This window comes from Scyliorhinus torazame, chromosome 8, assembly GCF_047496885.1.
Source record: "Scyliorhinus torazame isolate Kashiwa2021f chromosome 8, sScyTor2.1, whole genome shotgun sequence".
Taxonomy (NCBI): domain Eukaryota; kingdom Metazoa; phylum Chordata; class Chondrichthyes; order Carcharhiniformes; family Scyliorhinidae; genus Scyliorhinus; species Scyliorhinus torazame.
Window position 1 is genome coordinate 90,276,514 of NC_092714.1, and position 19,471 is coordinate 90,295,984.

General features: G+C 44.2%; 1 protein-coding gene across 3 annotated transcripts in view; it reads right to left on the reverse strand.

The window, feature by feature from the left end:
• The window catches only part of LOC140427995 (limbic system-associated membrane protein-like), a 1,212,363-nt gene extending 1,203,214 nt beyond the window's left edge, over window positions 1-9,149 (reverse strand). For 2 of the 3 annotated variants that reach the window (XM_072513931.1, XM_072513930.1), the window contains exon 1: window positions 8,780-9,149. In XM_072513931.1, coding sequence (XP_072370032.1) covers window positions 8,780-8,934 — 155 coding nt within the window. In that variant the 5' untranslated portion in view covers window positions 8,935-9,149. The remainder of the gene's footprint in view (window positions 1-8,779) is intronic. The other variant, XM_072513932.1, reaches the window with a different exon arrangement.
• Window positions 9,150-19,471: the final 10,322 nt, after the last annotated feature.

Genomic DNA, 19,471 nt, shown 5'->3' on the forward strand with positions numbered 1-19,471 from the left:
AGTAGGTATTTACCGGCGGGACAAGGCGGCGTGGGCGGGCTCCGGGGTCCTGGGGGGGGCGCAGGGCGATCTGACCCCAAGGGGGTGCCCCCACGGTGGCCTGGCCCGCGATCGGGGCCGACCGATCCGCGGGCGGGCCTGTGCCGTGGGGGCACTCTTTCCCTTCCGCCTCCGCAACGGCCTCCACCATGGCGGAGGCGGAAGAGACTCTCCCCACTGCGCATGCGCGGGAAACTGTCAGCGGCCGCTGACACTCCCGCGCATGCGCCGCCCGGGGATGTCATTTCTGCGCCAGCTGGTGGGGCAACAAACGCCGTTTCCGCCAGCTGGCGGGGCGGAAATCCCTCCGGCGCCGGCCTAGCCCCTCAATGTTGGGGCTCGGCCCCCAAAGATGCGGAGCATTCCGCATCTTTGGGGCTGCGCGATGCCCGTCTGATTGGCGCCGTTTTGGGTGCCAGTCGGCGGACATCGCGCCGTTGGGGGAGAATTTCGCCCAATATCTCTGAGAGAGAACGACGGCAAGAGGTTATGTACGGTCTAGACGAAAGGGAGGAAGCTAAGCTGATAGTCATGAGCCTTGACCCGTCCATTAGCTCAGCTTTACCAGTACCCCAGAATGTAGGAGGAAGAAGCCTCCAGGAGACGAAGGCAGCTATTTTAGAAGCGATTGGATACAACAGGGGCGATCCCGTAGAAGGTTTGAACCGATGTAGACAAAAGAAGGGAGAGCATCCGGCTGCGTACGCAGGTCGCCTTTGGATCCATTTTATGGCGGTATTTGGGGAATTGAACTGCACAAACCTAGATAACGACAACACAACTAAATGGGTTCGTACTTTAGCCTCCCACGCCACAGAAACAGGTCAAAAAGCCTGTGTAAATTACGACCCCGCAGGCGCCACCTGAAGTTTGGGTTTTAATGAGACTCTCCAGAGCTTGGGCACAATCCCGACAGAGAAAGGCAGATCAGGAGAAGGCAGAAGCGAATATGAACCCAGTCAGGACACATCAGCACCTCGCATGGGTAAATGAGGGCAGAAATGAAGGTCAGCACCCCAGAGCACAGGCACCACGAGGTTGTTATAATTGTGGACAAAAGGGACATTACGCCCGCGAATGCAACGCCCCCCAGAACCAGCAACGGAACCAGCAATCGAACGCCCCACCTAGGAACAATATTTGTCCCATACCTAGCATTAGCGCCCGATCAGATATTGCAGTGATTAAAAGCACAGATTGACGGTGTTCGGACTCCCCAACTTGGGTCTGCGATAAACTCGGGGACAAATCAGGCAGACCAGTAGTCACAGGCACAGTCCGGGGACACCTTGTGGGACACAGGAGGGTCCCACACAGCTTTAAACTCCTCCACAATGTTTCAGCGCAACAAATAGCCCACCACAGACACCATCACTCTTAGTGGATTTACAGGACATGTACAGCAGGGATACATTACGGACCCCATAGATATTCAAATCGGAAACATAAGCACCAAGCACCCCGTTGTTTTAGTGGACTTGCCCCAAACAGCAGAGCACATTTTAGGAATCGACTTCATGAGCTCACACAACCTTTCCTTTGACCCCGTGAATAAGTGTGTATGGAAAACGGCCAGAACAGCAAGAGCACCCGCTACTCTCACAGTAGGAGACAACGAACATAGAATCTGCTCAGTAGGCGACTATTGGTTTGATCCGCAAGCCATTAGTACAGATAAGATGATTAGAGAGGTCCTAAGAAAACATAAAGCATCCTTCGCCCAGCAGAAGCACGATTGTGGAAATATTCTGCGAACAGTCACAATTACAGGTCCAGATCCCAAGCCCCAGAAGCAATACGGTTTCCCACAGCAAGGCAAGGATGAGATTGCAAAAGTTATCAATAGCTTACTAGATCAAGGAATAATTGGGCTCGTAGCCTCAACAAACAATGCCCCAATTTGGCCCGTAAAGAAACCCGATGGTTCATGGAAATTGCCCATTGACTACCGAGAGCTCAACAAGGTCACCCCATTAGCAGTCCCCACCGTTGCCACGAGTCCCGAAACCATGCTGAAGCAGGGAGTACATGCTAAGTACTTTACTGTGCTGGATATTAGCAATGGCTTTTGGTCCATTCCCTTAGATAAGGCCTGTCAATACAAGTTTGTGTTCACATTTCAAGGACTGCGTGGACATGCCTCCCGCAAGGTTTCCACAACTCCCCCTCCATCTTTCACCGACAATTGGCCAACGGACTTTCCAAATTCTCCCGACCCGAATGCCTTATTCAATATGTGGACGACTTACTCCTACGGACGGACACAAAGGTAGAGCATGTTCAGCTTCTTTCTGAATTGCTAGGTCTCTTACAATCAATTGGATGCAAAGTCAACCCGAAAAAAGCCCAGATCCTGAAAGAAAAGGTCCTTTACTTAGATACCATTATCACATACGGGAAAAGAGAGATCGAACAGAAACGGATTGAATCGATAGTTAAGTTGCCCCTGACCCACAATGTCACTGCACTCCGGTCATTCTTAGGATTAGTTGGATATTGTAGGAACCATATTGATGGTTTTGCCACAAAAGCAGCCCCACTTTCAGAACTCCTTAAAAAGAATGCCCCATGGGAATGGCTTCCTCAGCACACGGACGCCATCGATGAATTAAAACGCGCCCTAGGCACAGCCCCCGCTTTGCAGGTACCAGACCCACACTCTCCCTACGCCATAGAAGTAGCGACCACCGACCGAACCCTCTCTGTAGTAGTACTACAGGAAAGACATGACCGTTTAGGACACGTAGCCTATGCCTCACGAGTTTTGGATCCCGTGGAGCAAGGATTTTCAGCCTGCGAATGACACTTGCTCGCAGTCTTTTGGGCAGTTCAATATTTTGCATATATCACAGGCCTCAACCCCGTAACGATTTTAACCGAGCACACCCCAACGCAGCTACTGTTAGATGGTAGGTTAAAGGACGGTTCAGTTAGCCAGATCAGAGCAGCTCACTGGACACTGCTATTACAAGGAAGGGACATCACAATTAAACGGACAAAGACCCACACATTTTTAGCAGACAACCTGTAGTATGATGTAGTATGAACCGCATGAGTGCCGGATCATTGCAGCCAAACACCACACAGGACCCTTTATTCCAAAATCACTACCCACACGAGCAGGCACCAGAACACAGAATCCCCTGACCATGGATAACTCTTAAAAAATTTATGTAGATGGTTCCTCCACCATTGACAATGGAAAAAGAATAACAGGATGCGGTATTTATGTGGAAGACGCGCAGGGACACGCATTAGAGGAAACAATTGCAAAAACTAAAATGTTCCAAGTTGAAGGAAGGAACAATTAGCATGACAATTATTAACATAGACCCCCCCCCCCCTCCTCCAATTATCCCTGGGTCTGGAGTACAGTTTTGCAACAATTGTTTGCAATCAAATTCCTTATTATCTGGTTCCTTGATCAATCTGAATGAGGACTGTTTTTATTGAGACTAAATATGGCCACTAAATTCTTGGTTGGTGTATAATATTCATGTTCATTCAAACAGAAAAACTGCACTTAGTTACTTCTAAGCTTTTCATTGACTGTCCTCTCTTGCCTTCCCCCAAACACCAACATTATAGTTAATCAAGGGATGAACTGACATGAACGAGGTTTGCTAATTTATGGAAAATAAATCAGTACAACTCACATTAAACTGTGCCCAATCTGCTTTGATTTTTCATCTGGAAGCTTATGACCTAACTACATTTTGCTGAGTCACTGAGTTGCCACTGCCTGTTATGCACAAGTAAACCAACAGTGTTTCTCTGTTGAATGCATCAAGCTGTAACAGTCTTCATATAGCCACAGTCAGATTAAACTCCAAACTATTTTACCTATTTCTTTTTTGTTTCTTAAATTTAGTCAGATGAGGCCTACCCCATCTTCTTTGTGCTTATCTATATCTCCTGTCCAATTTATGTAGCAAGGTGTGTATCTGGGGGAGATCATTGGTTTTTCAGGTCAATTGTCACACTGAGCTTGTTTATAGGCAGCAAGCTGTTCCCTCGCTAAACTAGCAGGCAGCAAGAAACCCACTGCTATCAGCTGCTGCCACCTCAGCACCATTGACAGACAAACTGGAGGGGGACATCACACAGCACACCTAAGATGTTGCCTCTGTCAGTGCGATTAAGATTCAATATTGGGGTATACAACAATTCATATCCTCCCATCCTATGGTGCATGTGCCAGTACAACTTTTCCAACAATATTTTAAAATAGATTCTGAAGAAAATTGAACAGAAGCCACGATTCTTTGCGGCATGGATATGTATTATTTCAACCAATGATCACCTAGATCTGAGCTTATCAAATGAATGGCAGGTGTACCTCCATCATCTGCTAACTCTCTTGAATGGATGCATGATTACACAACATAGTATTAATACATAGCAATTCCTTAATTACCCTTGAAGGCTGTGGTACAAGTTGGAGTACATTTGGGCAGATAAGGAGGCTTTCCAGTTATTCCCAAAGGTAGTGTGCATTCTTCATAGGTGAAGTGGAGGTAATATAGTCAAGCCCTATCCTGACCTAATTTTACATTCATTCTTTGCAATAGGAGTCAATGATGATGAACAGGACCAAAACTTCCAGACGATATCCTGCCTGGGACTCCCATAAATCCACGAATGGTGAGGCCACTATAGCACTGGGTGAAATCTGCTGACATCCCACAGCCAAGGATTGAATTTTGGATCCAATGGTGCTGTGACTCCGTACCAAATGTTTATCAGTTTAATTCCTATGAAAGGAGACAAGGACGTATCCACAACCGCCACGACAGACATTACTGGAAGAGTTACTGGACGCAAGCATCCTAGATAAAGGGAACTGTAGCGACATGTATGACCGACTGGTAGAAAGGGCCGACATCATACTGGAAGCAACAAGAAAGAAATGGGAGGAGGACCTGGGGATTGAAATAGAGTGGGGACTCTGGAGCGAAGCACTGCATAGGGTCAACTCCACCTCCGTGTGCGCAAGGCTCAGTCTGACGCAACTAAAAGTGGTATATAGAGCCCACTTAACAAGAACTCGTATGAGTAGGTTCTTCCCGGAGGTGGAGGATAGATGTGAACGGTGCCAAGGATGCCCGGCCAACCACGCCCACATGTTCTGGTCTTGCCCCAGACTTGCGGGGTACTGGACAGCCTTCTTCGAGGCAATGTCCAAAGTGGTGGGGATGAGGGTGGAGCCATGCCCGAAAGTGGCGGTCTTCAGGGTAACAGACCAGTCAGATCTATTCCTGGGGAGGAGGGTGGACGCCCTTGCCTTTGCCTCCCTGATCGCCCGCAGTAGAATCCTGTTCGGCTGGCGGTCAGCAGCACCACCCAAAGCTGCAGACTGGCTGTCCGACCTCTCAGAATCTCTCCAAATAGAGAAAATCAAATTTGCCATCCAAGGGTCAGACGACGGCTTCCACAGAATGTGGGAGCCATTCACCCAATTGTTCCGAGACCTGTTTGTGGCCAAAGAACAAGCAGAACAATAGCCAGGTAGCCAAGAATCAGGGGAAAGTAACCGAGGCAGGGGGGGGGGGGAGCAGCTAAACCTAAGAGAAAAGAAAGGCGAACCACACGAGAAGGGGCGAGAGGGAGGGGGTGGAAGAGGGAGGAGACAGGGAACAATAGAGGGGAACCAGTGAGGTGGGGGGGGGGGGAGGCAAGGTAAGGGCAGCCAGAAGGAGGGCACAGGAAACAATAACAAACTTGGCATCCACAGGAGCAGAGAACAAGGAAAATCGGGCGAAGGACGGGACGAAGGGCTGAAGCGGAGGTGATCGCGAGACGACAACGGCAGCGAAAACTGTCCAGGAGAAGCAAGCGACACCAACACCAGATCCATTTGCGTATTGTCCTCTGTAATTGTTCTGTAATTATTTCCCCGGCGCCCAAAGGTATATGTACCCACCCCCCCCCCCCGGTTTCCCCCCCCCCAAACAGATGCCTATTTATGTGCTAAAAACAATACTGCCAATTGTACAGAGCTGCTGTTGTTGAGCCAGCACATAATACCCTACCAGTTATTTTAACTTTTTTTTTGTTTGTTGTTGCTTGTTTTGTTTTTTGTGCATGTTCCCTTCTCTTCTATGTATATATACACATGTATTCTATTTTGTTTACATAACGGAGATATACTTTATTCAAAAACCAAATAAAAAACATTTATAAAAAAATAAAATGTTTATCAGTTTACACTTTCATTTTGACATGAACAATAATTCACATAAAAGATGTAAAGATTACCAGAAAAAATAAACCTCATGGCCTGAATTTTTAGGATGGCGGGGACATGTTCTCCATCATCTGAAGAGTTGGCGGTGGATGTGGTTGACAGCCAATCAATCAGAATGACCGGCAAGTCGCCAGCTCCTGCAGCAACAGCGCTGAAGTGGTGGGAAGTGGAAGTGCAAGGATCTGTCTGAGACTCCTGGGAACCAGAAACCCAGGCAAGGGTCAGGGGTCCTCATACTAAAGGCCTGGGAAGGGGGGGGCATCACTGGAGGGGGGGCGGGGGGGGGGTTACAGGGATCTTCGGAGATAGGAGAGGAGGGAGGTCCAGAGGTAACCAAACCTCAAAGGGAGTGGGCTTCTGATGGAGAGTATGCAACTGCACCTCCGCCCCCCATCCCCCGTACCCACACCAACCCCCAACCTGGCCTCCTGTCCGAGATCTAACTTTCTTTACTCTTGTGTTTCCCCCATGGACCTTCAATCTTCCTGCTATCCTAAAACCTGCAGCTGAGCAGGAAACAACCCATAAATGGACACTTAATGACCTCAATTGATGCAAGGACAGGCTTCCAATTCGAGACCCTGGGGCGGTGGAGGAAATTCCAGGGATCCCTGCAATTTCACGCTGCCCCACCCATCCTCCACTAACACGTTAACTGTTTTGCAAGCCAACAAACAAATCCCTACTCCTCTTGACCACCTCCCCCCACTCTACCACACCATTTTAGCAAAGAACAGTTTTATCAATATGGTTTTTGAAATGTTACAGGGGTGCTGAATGAATCGAAATATAACTCTAAACTCATGTCCAGTACATAACTAATCACATAGACTAAGAAGGTATCAGGTTGAAACCAATGTTTGCTTGGAGTTATAACTTTGACTTGAAAGAGGTGGTGGCATTCCAATTGAACTCACTGTCCTTGAGTTAGAGGAGAAGAAATAAAATCACAGCACTGCCATATTTGGTGAGTAACTATTGACTCCTCCTGCATGTGTATCTATGGACAGGTGTACTTGTAAAGCCCCACACAGGTGAATAGCTGGCACTCAATGTAGGCATATACATAAAGAAGGGGTCCTTGGATGACCAACAGTCATGAAACCTACAACCTCATATGAATCTGAAGGAAAAAATGGAGCAGAATCTCTGTACTTTGTTTGCAGCTTCAAGCAGCACATCCATTTACCACAAAGGGTAGGATGGACGGGCTTGCAGGATATTGCTGCACCTGTTAACTCTCTAGGTTCAGATTGGAAAATCCTTCAGTCTATTCTAATCTACAGAAATCCTTAGTGCAACAAATACAGATTTGAACAACTGAGAAAAATAAATCAGCAAATGAGAAAAGGAAAATAAAAATAATCCCAGTCAAAAAGGAAAACATGTACAACAGAAGGGGGAAGAAAAAGGAGTGAAAGGGTTAATATCCTAATAAAAACTTTGCATAGACTCTCTCCTCCCCCTCAACACCTGCTCGGTGGCAAGACAGTACCATGATAGTATATTCAATCCTCCCCCACAGTACCCTGATTTGGATTTGTTTTAACCTTAACAATGGATTTTGTTCAATCTTTAATAGTAGATTGTGCTGAGGATAATTAAACAATAAATGGACATTCAATGCTCATGACCATACAAGACCTATGCATGCACACAAGCCTTACTACACATGAACATTTTTGAACCAGATTGCCACGAGGAGAGGGAAATCAAGTTAAAATGATTCATCTTTACTTAATTCAAACAAATATCCTCCTGATTTGTTTCCATTCCGCTCTGTCTTTGCCAGAAGCACAAAGACTGTTTCACACATGCACTATGTGTTGACATTGTACTAGTCTCAGTGTATAAGTTATCATTTTAAATGAGATGTGCTGCAAGAATGGCTGTATTTTTGAAGCCGTTATTTCAGCAGTAAAATGCATCAAAGCCCGCTGCTGTCAAAAGGTGCAAAAGTCCAGGAATTAGCCTTTATTTACAAACCACTTGGATAAGCAAGATCTACTTTGATCCCATTATTCGCATTTTTGATCATCACAGTGTTTACGTGGAAGAGGATTTACACAAAATTCATGAAAAGAACATGTGAACGAAAACAATCTCTCAATGTTGCGTTTAAAGCAATCGCAGCTTTGCGTTATGTGTTCCAGGCTCTCAATAAGCAGTTATTATGTAACCCTTTGAATACCTGTATGTGCCTGAAACTCACAGCACATGGATCCTCTTCCTACACCTTTACATATTAAAGGATAGTGTTCAAACTACCAATGCCAACATTTTAAAATAAGGCTGCAAGCAAGCTGCCGAACAGAAAAAATATGACCTGCTTAAGAGTGAAGACGATTGAAACCCTCTCAGATCTTAAGCTTGTCATTAATATTTTAAAAACAACCAAAGAAATAAATTCCCTCGGAGCATTCAAAAAAGCAACAGGATATTAATGAGCCTCTGTTTATACTTTGTTCCACATAATTAACTTGCGTTTCCTACCTGAGGATTGCCGTGTCTCCCTGCCTGATGGTGATGTTGTCCGTCCCCCTGGAGAAGTCCACACTTCTAACCGGCAGTCCTGTTGGAAGAAGGCAGAGAAATCTCAGAAGGATTACGGGTAGTGGGCGCTGATAAAAAGGACCCCGAGATACCATTGTCAGAAGAGGATGAGCAGGCCGGACTAAAAGAAAAAGCTCTCCCAAACACTGTGCAACACGAAAGCGTTCTTCACTAATCGCAAGCTTTGCAATTCCAAGCCCCAGCTGAGTTGCCACTAATCTGACAGCAGAGGCATCACTTGTAAGATATATGTGAAGCGATGCTCTGAGCGTGAATTGACTGCTTTCCCTCCTCACGCTTCTTTACTTCGCCTCCCCCCTCCGCCATCCGCAAACCCCTACCCCCCCCCCCCCCACCACCACAGCCACCCCTTTGGCAGCAAGCTTGATGAAGGTCTGATACCACTCCATCACCATGGCAACAGCTCCATCTGAGGCAACTCAACCCAGAGAACAGAATTGTGCTCTGAGGCAGAAACTTACCAAGCTGTTAAAGTGAGGAATAAAGTTAAATCCCTTTTTTTGGCAAAAGTAATATTTTTTGTGAATTGAGCTTGCAAAACACGGAGTGTTCAGCAGTGAATGACTGATGCAGACAAAATCTAGCAGTAATTATCTGTGACACTTTGGTCTTGCTGTAAGAAGCCCGACTAAAGCAGCTGATAATATTGCTATACGGACTAAATGTAGTCATTTTGCACTGGGTAAATGAAAACGAATTAAAGCACCAAAAAAAAGGTGAGCATAAGTTTCCTGTTTTAAAACCATGCAGGTACATTCAAACACTGCACCCATTAGCAAATAGTTACATTTGAGTTCCTCAAGCACACGACTCTTACAGAAACATCCTGTGACTCTGTATGAGTTAGAGCCTGTGTTCAACCAATAGGATTACTGAATTCTATTAAATTATCGACTGAAATAAACAGGAGAGAAACTGGTTCTGTCCTATTTTGGGAACCTAAGCAGCAATGTGCACAGTGTTGTGGACAGGAGGGCTGAGACTGGCCCAAAATTGAACTTTGGACCACATTTTAATAATTTAAGCTAGTTGGCAATACCCATCATGCCCCCAGAGACAACTTGCTTATTTCAAGCAATTAAATTTTGGACAGCTAGTCTTTGCCAACAGAGGTACATAGGTTATGTTCTAGAGGGAGGGGAGAGTGGGTTCAGTGACAGAAGGGGACGGGATAAACAGAAATTAGCAGCAGCCCTTGAGAGAGCTGTGGAGCTAGGACTGATATTCATAATGGAGTCCACCTGCTAGTCTGCATCCACGTTTGGAAAACATGAGTGATGCATGCCCAAAGCATGTTCCACTCAAAAAAGCCCAATGTCATGGAAGTGATCTAAAAAAGACACTATTATCTTGCATTACTATAAACAAGGGCTGCTTTAAAAAGGATGGTTCTGAAGTATCCAATTTCTGCCAGATAGCTTAACTTGAAAATGGATGCTTCTCACCTAAAGTATACGGAGTCTAATTTGCCAAATTTCAAAATGACAGCACCACTGCTGCTTATTTACATTATTTAAATGGTTGTCAGGACATGGAAAGGAGATTGTGGGAAGGGTTAAACTATGAGTGCAAAATCAGGCACATTAATTTTGAAGCACAGAAACCCAACAAGACTGGCCCTGTTCCAATTTCCAAGCCAAATGAATGGTGTGTCTATTGTAAATCTCAGGTATGTTGAAACAGTAAACAAACAAGGAGCCATCATTGGGCGAGTGGTAAAACCTGTGCTTTGAGGCAGAAGAATATGGGTTCAAATCTCACTTCAGTGTCCTGAGCATATAATCTAGGCTGTCACATCAGTGCAATGCTGAGTGTGTACTGGTTCTGGTACCATCTTTCAAATGAGGTACTAAGCTGAGACTCAATCTATTCTTTCTGGTGAATGCAAACGATCCCATTGGCATTGTATAAAGCACGGGATGGGAGTAAACATTAACCATCAATCAAAGAGATTTTGTGGCAATTCATCTCATCCCTGTTTGTGGGAATTTGCAGTGCACAAATTGGCTACCACTTTTCTCATCATTACAACTGTGATTACACTTCAGAAACACTTTATTGGCAGTAAATCAGTTTGGGGCATCCTGAAGGTGCTTTGTCAACTCAAATTCTTTCTTATACCCAAGTTTAAAACTGAATGAAAAAGCAAGCTATTAAATTTGCTCTACCTTACTGTTTTATATGCCTGGCATATTTTTTTATCTGGAAACTGCATTTGCATTGCAATCAGGTTAATTTTGTTGCTCACAAATTACATTTTTTTACCTCCTTTTTATTTCGAAAATTAAATACATTTCTTCCTTTCCTATTTTGGTCACTTCAAGATAGAAAGTCAGCCTGCCATCAGATCTCACAGTTGATGCATCTCTATAAATGGACAGAAGGAGATGCTAACAATGACTTGACGTCACTTCTCCTTGTCGTGAAATTCCTGATCTCTGCATGATGTCAGGAGTCACTGGAGTCAAGCAAAATCTGCTCATCTTTAACATATTGGAACTCCAATCAGCTGGCCTTTATGACAATATTTCTCTTCCTATTTAACCCTAAAACTTCGATGTTCAAATGAGTGGGTTTGCTTCTCCACCTGTTACCTCTTTCTTCCCCATTACATTCTGTTGCCTATTGGAGAAAAACCTGTTCTTAACAGTCAAGTTAAGATTGAGAACTCTCGGTGTTGTTTGTTTCCTCAGAGATATACAGAGATAACAAATCAGATTCTATGTACATAGCTGCAGTTTTATTTACAATGATTTAAAATGTCTGCTGTCACAACCTTACAGCTTCTTACTTCAGTTTAGTATCTATTTCTCTAACCATACCCAGGCTTGACTAACATCACTAACAGTTAGCAGACTCAGAAAATCAAACAATGAACAATTAAATACAACATTATTTCCCCCTTATAAATAAAAGACCTTCAATTAAATCAACCGAAACAACAAACATATAGAGATCAAGTAATTTTTTAGCATTCTGAGAGTCCATTTTTGGCAAGTACAGTAAAAGTCTTTCAGATATGAAGGTTGTTGCAGCACTGAGATCTATGAACCGGAGGTTATGGTTCTGCATATTCAGCTCAATGAGACAGATGATCAACATCAAAGTCACTCATTGTAAAAAGAAAAGTATCTTCATAGAGAGGAAACAACCTGCCCGCATCTATCCTATCTATTCCCTTCATAATTTTATATGTTTCTATAAGATCCCCCCTCATCCTTCTAAATTCCAACGAGTACAGTCCCAGTCTACTCAACCTCTCCTCGTAATCCAACCCCTTCAGCTCTGGGATTAACCTAGTGAATCTCCTCTGCACACCCTCCAGTGCCAGTACGCCCTTTCTCAAGTAAGGAGACCAAAACTGAACATAATACTCCAGATGTGGCCTCACTAACACCTTATACAATTGCAGCAAACCCTCCCTAGTCTTAAACTCCATCCCTCTAGCAATGAAGGACAAAATTCCATTTGCCTTCTTAATCACCGGTGGCACCTGTAAACCAACTTTTTGCGACTCATGCACTAGCACACCCAGGTCTCTCTGCACAGCACCATGTTTTAATATTTTATAATTTAAATAATAATCCCTTTTGCTGTTATTCCTACCAAAATGGATAACCTCACATTTGGCAACATTGTATTCCATCTGCCAGACCCTAGCCCATTCACTTAGCCTAGCCAAATCCCTCTGCAGATTTCCAGTATCCTCTGCACTTTTTGCTTTACCACTCATCTTAGTGTCATCTGCAAACTTGGACACATTGCCCTTGGTCCCCAGCTCCAAATCATCTATGTAAATTCTGAACAATTGTGGGCCCAACACTGATCCCTGATGAACACCACTAGGTACTGATTGCCAACCAGAGAAACACCCATTAATCCCCACTCTTTGCTTTCTATTAATTAACCAATCCTCTATCCATGCTACTACTTTCAGTGACTATTGTACAAGGACACCCAAGTCTTGTGGCTCATTCCCCTCTCCCAATCTACGCCCATTCAGATAACAATCTGCATTCAGTTTTCTGCTACCGAAGTGGATAAATCATACATTTAACACGTCATACTGCATCTACCATGCATTTGCCCACTCACTCAATTTGTTCAAATCACACTGAAGCATCTCTACATCCACATCACAGCTCACCCACCCTGCGAGCTGTGTCATCAGGCAATTTCTATCAAACAATGCGAGTTCATTGCATACTCTGTGGTATGGGATCAGTTCTTCCCCTATTTCACAAGGTCACTTGTTTTTTAAGTACTTTCTTACTTTCTGCAGTATTAGCTGAAGAAAGCTCCATTCTACGTCAAACTTTGTGCATAGTGTGGAGTCATGGAAGGATGTCAATGGTTCTTGGATCATAGAAAGTAGATATTTATCTTTAATGATTGTCTGTTGATTACCTCAAGGTTGACAAATAGTCCAGGTTCACTATTTTTACATCATGTAACAATTAGGTTCGATGTCCATGGTGATGAGTTGATTCGCCCAATGATATTGTCTGCATCAAGTCATTCCAACTCCGATGACATTCGGCTTGAATTGTAAATGGCAATCACCTCATATTTTGTGAAAATGGTGGAATTGGAATGCTGACATGAGAAGCATGGCAGTATTTCTTTATCTCCCTACATCTCATAAATAAGGAAGGATACCAGTATTTACAATCTGTGTCATCAATCACATTAATGTGTGCTCCAGTGGGGTCATCAAATTTGAAAGGTTTAGCTTGATATGTTTACCTTTGGTGATGGTGAATGTGAACCTGTCTGGGGTGACATGTTTGTACCACATTGGAGCTGGGATTGTTTTCAAAACCGGAATTCGAGAATCATTGCAAGCTTAAAGAATGTCTGTCAGAGGAGTTTGAGAAAGTTGCAATAAAATGCTATGGTAGTGTTTGTCATTTAATTTGGATACTTCTGCATCAACATTTATGAGGAGCAATGATGAAAAACCCACAATTACGGCTGTATACGCCTGAAAATGATCGGGTTGCTTTACTGTCTGTGATGGCATACATATGCAATACCTCACTTTCAGGAGTACAAATAGACACTGGGTAATACAGAACTTGTGTATTACTAAAAAAGAAGACTTGCTATCAAGGATTTTTGTTTTGCCCTCATCAGAACAGATTCACAAGAACACTAAACCTAAAGGGAAGAACAACTTCTCCTGCACAAGACGAGGGGGCTGATTGGTTGGCAAGTGGACTTTGTTTAAATTCAAACTAGGCAGGTTAACTGTGACTGATCAAGGCATTTCCACGGGGCGTGTACGAGGGAATGGCTGTCCTCCAAGAATTTGTCCAGCTGAAAAAAATGATGAAGGAGCTGTGCTCCGAAAGCTAGTGATTTGAAGCAAACCTGTTGGACTTTAACCTGGTGTTGTAAGACTTCTTACTGAAAAAAAGAAAGAAGCGATGCATTGACACGCTCTTTCTGTTTGCAAAGGACAGGCTCAGGGATTATATGTAGTTTCTACCACACGTAAGTGAGCCACAGTGAACCCTACTAACAATCTTAAATTGGGTGTCAACGTAATTCTCAGGACAATCATGATTGTGTAGCGCTAGAGAGTTACCCATAGCAGAATTACATCTAATGTTGGATATTGTGTTCTGAGCTTTGAAAGCATAGGCTGGTTGAGTGCAATCAGTACTTGCCTGTTACAAACAGCCAAATGGACATGCAATTTGATTCCTTCCACTAGTCATTCGTATATGCAATATGCAAATCTGGCACTGGGATCCATATGCAACATTACTCATTTGTGTGATAGGCAGAGCATCTTTTTGGCTTGATCACAGCATCGTGTTAGAGGAGGATACTACTCATGTTGCTGTACAGTAGCAGCATGAAACAGGTAGCTTCATTATTCAATTTTCTGAGACACTTTGAGCGGGATTCTCTGTTCCACCACACCAGAAGGCCCGATTCTCCGTTTCACCATATGGTCAATAGGGTTTCCCATTGCGGGGAAGCCCCATGCCGTCGGGAAACCCCTGAGATGCCGGCAAAATGGAGAATCCCTATGGAGGAGAATTCCGCCCCTTCCCTTTCCAGGGTAACTAGAGATAAACTGGGCACTTTTCAGTACCAAAGTAGCAACCTTAGGCCCATTCGTGAGTTTGAACACGATACAGTGAGCACTGATCTGTCAGTGTTCAGTTCCAAGCATATGCTAAAATGAGACACAGTCCCACGATTAAGCAAGCATTTACGCAGAATGAGATTGAAAATGGTTATTAATTTACATTATGCTCTACACTGCACTTGGTCTGAAGTCTGCAAATTCTTTAATTTTTTGATTTGATCCCTTCATCCTGCTTTATTGCCTTTATAGATTGCCGTACCATAAACAATACCCGATTGAAACACGTCTGCACTGTAAATTCACTTAAGAGAGAACAGTTTGGCAATGCAATCAATGATACTGCCAAACATTTAGTAAATCTCTCTGACCAGGTACACTCTGAAAGTGAGAGTTTGTACGCATGTCTTCAATTTTGGGGTGCCTATGTCCCACATCAAATGGAAAGAGGTTGTTGCTGAGTTTGAACTCCTCGACCTCCAGCTACCCCACAACAAGTCAATGTCCAATGCAGACACCGAGTCCTTGTAAGTACACCTAGCTGATCTAGCGCACATATATTGTGGATTGGTCAATGAGCGGGCTAATTTTCACATGCTATGTGAATATCTGGTAGCATTGAGAGTCCTCAGAGTCAACCCAACAAACATGTCCGTGAAAAAAGCAAAATACCATCGATGCTGGAAATCTGAAATAAAAACAGAAAATGCTGGGAAGACTCAGCAGGTCTGGCAGCATCTTGTGGAGAGAGAAACAAAGTTCACATTTTGTGTCCTTATGACTTCTTCAGAGTTGAGGTTTCAACAAAGTTTTCCAGAACTGGTCAGTGAGCTTTAAACTCCTGTTGTTCCAGCAGGGCAGGGCTCTATACCACTGGGTGGAAGTTATGGCCCATTAAAAATGTTTTTTGGGCCGGTGTCAGAGTAACGAGCTTCCTGGTGGTGTTTATCAAAGGCTCATGGCTCATAGTTCACTGTGTCCTCAACCTATAGGTTACTCAAAACATACAGATATGATGCCTCTTTATGCCCTAACTTATCCATGGCTGGTTCTGCGCAACATGAGCTGGCCATATGGTTCAGTGAGTTCTACAACTCACTCTAAGCACATTTTCCGTACACATGGTGAAGGATTCCACCATATTTGTGAAGGCCAAACAAAGACTTGCATGTCAAAAGCAATGCCATAAACATGTGCTTGTCTGACATTGCTAGATTATCCATTAATCCACTACTCAAGGAAGCCATAGACATTTGTAATGAATCACCTTATTATGGTGATCTAGATACATCATCAATGCCTGAATCTGTATTCACTGAACTTATGAACACACAAATCTGTGTGTTCATTTTAATGATACCTTGTATATCGAAGTAGATGGTGTTGCCATGGAATCTCCTTCAGGTCCAGCTCTCAATAACAGGTTTGCTGGTTTTCATGAAACTAATCTTCGAGGGGATTACCCCTAACCTCCTACTCTTTTCATATATCTGATACATAGATGATACATTTGCTATATTTTATTCGATTGCTGCATGTAAGAATTTCCTTACACACTGAGCAATCCAATGAGCTGCCTTTCTTTGATGTGCTAGTAGAGAAATCTACTAGTGGAACGTTTATTACTGCCTACCAAAAGCCCATCTTTACAGGGATTCCTACATTACCACAAGTTATAAAATTGGCTTTATGGCAATCTCACGAAATAGGGCCCCAATGAACATTTATTCATTGTGCAAATCTGATGCTGAAATAGGGCGAGTAAAAAGCATGGTGCAGGATAATGGCTATTCAGATCAGGTCAATGCTCCCTGTATATCACGCAAACTCATGAATGGGCTGAAGGTTCCACTTTCAGTCCTATAATGTGCCCAATTCACTTCACATAAGGGGTAAGATGTTTCACAAATATGAGAAACAGGTGAAGTTACCCATTTCACACTGTTACCATGCAGAAACAACATGAATGGTAGTCTCCACTAACTGGATGCTACCGCCACCGAGTAGAAAATGTGTCCTGCCCATCATGAGTAACATGGTATGTGAATTTCAGTACCAGTGTGATGCCAGGTATGTGGGCTATTTGTCTCAATGGCAGGTGGATAAAATCAAACTGCATGTCCATCCGCTCACACCCCTTGGAGTGTTTTGTGGCAGCAGTCCGATACTGTCACTGAGGTTTCCCATTGCACGCACCCTCCACCACTGGAATCTGGGACAGGGAGTTGCGTCAGCAGGACTGGAAGATCCTGCTAGTGGGATTGACATGAAAATCCTGCCCACAATGTCCAACATTAGTTGTGATTCTGGGATTGGACAACACTTGATATACAATCCTGATTGTGCTGAGAATAACACTGACAACCAAATTAAGATCATTACTTAGGCTTGCAAAGTGGCTCACCTACACATACAGAAGATACATATAGTCACACATAGGGCCCTTTCCTTTGCCAACAGAAAGAGCACATCCATGCATTGTGCCTTTCTTTTTCAACCAGACAAAAGAGTGGGGTACAGCCATTCCCTGGTTCATTTCCCAGGGTAAAGCCTTGACCAGTGTCGACCTGTCTGGCTTGAATTTAAACAAAAGCTTGGCAGTTAACTGTTCCCTAATAGAGGTGCAACATCTCTATCAATCAGCACCCTATTCTCATGCAAGAGTAATTGTTCCCTTTAGATATGGTTTTCTTGAGAATCTGCCCCGATGAGTGCAAAACAAAAGTTTTGACAACATGTTTCATTTCTGAGGACTAGATTCGTCCATATGTTAAGGTTTCTTATTCTTTGATAATCAGTATGCCTTTGGGAAATTATTCCACTCTAAGCATGGATTATATTTTTTATCTTGGAGCTAGACATAGTGTTATGAACTGATAGCTATCTTTATAATTTGGGCACGTTTTCAAAGGTATTGAACTGTGGTGGGCACGCCGACATCTTGTTGGAAACTACACCATTTGGTCATCACACTTATTTTTGTCCAAAGTATTTTAAGCGCAGTTGTCTAATAAAAAGGTAACATGTCTTCTGTGGGCTGCCCGACAACCTCATTGGCCTTCTGCTCCAAGACAATGTACATTTATTGCATTCTTGTGGGTCACTGCTATATCTGCACCGTCTACTCCCGTAGTGAAAGAGTAGATGGTCAATCTTAAAATCTATCTATCAATCCCATGGCACAGATGAATTTCCCAGCAAAGAAAGGAAAGATGCAAGAACTGTTAAATTTAAACGAATCCCCATCTTGTCACCAATTTAAATTTTAAAAAAAAATATCTTTATTCTCCTCCTTTTTCACATTTTCTCCCACATTTACACCCATCAACAAGAAACAATAATCAGCAAGATATGTCAATCCCCATAATAACAACGATCCCATCCGCCCACCAACCCCCAAACATCAGCCCGCATGTTTACATAAACAAATTACAAAAAGGAATCAGGGATTACCCGTAGTCACCCTTAATCTACACAGCCCACCCTCCCTCCCTCCCACCCCACCCCCCCACCCAACTAATGTTCGATGTTATCCAGTTCTTGAAAGTGCATAATAAATAGTGCCCATGACTTGTAGAACCTCTCAATTCGAACTTAACCTTCTCAAGGGTGAAGTATTCCAACAAGTCCCCCCGCCACGCCAGGGCACTGGGTGGAGAGGCTGCTCTCCATCCCAGCAAGATCCGCCTTCGGGCGATCAACGAGGCGAAGGCTATGATATCTGCCTCCGCTCCCGTTTCCAACCCTGGCTGGTCCGACACCCCGAATATGGCCTCCTGGGGACCCGGGTCCAGTTTCACACGCACCACCTTGGAAATTACCCTAAACACCTCCTTCCAGTACTCCCCTAGCTTTGGGCAGGACCAAAACATATGAACGTGATTCGCGCCCCCCCCCCCGCAACGCTCACACACATCCTCTACTCCTTAAAAAAATCAGCTCATCCTCGCCCTCGTGAGGTGCGCTCTATATACCACCTTCAGCTGTATCAGCCCAACCTCGCACATGAGGTGGAGGCATTCACTCTCCGGAGCACCTCACACCAGACCCCCTCCTCTATAACCTCGCCCAGCTCTTCCTCCCACTTTGCTTTGATCCCTTCCAGTAGTGCCTTATCCGCTTCCAGAATAGCTCCGTACATCGCTGACACTGCCCCCTTCTCCAGTCCCCTTGTCGTCAACACCTCCTCCAGCAATGTGGAGGCCAGTTCCTCTGGAAGCTCTGTATCTCCTTCCTGGCAAAATCCCAAACCTGCATGTACCTAAACACTTCTCCCTGCTCTAGCCCATACTTCGCTTCCAGCTCCCTCAATCCTGGAAACCGACCCCGAAGAAACAAATCTTTTAGCGTCTTAATCCCCTTCTCTTCCCATTTCCGAAAACTTCCATCCCACCTCCCTGGCTCAAATCTGTGGTTCCCCCGAATCGGCATTTCCCTTGACCCTAAACCCAACCGGAAGTGTTGGCGAAACTGCATCCAGATTTGCAATGAAGCTATTATTACCGGACTCC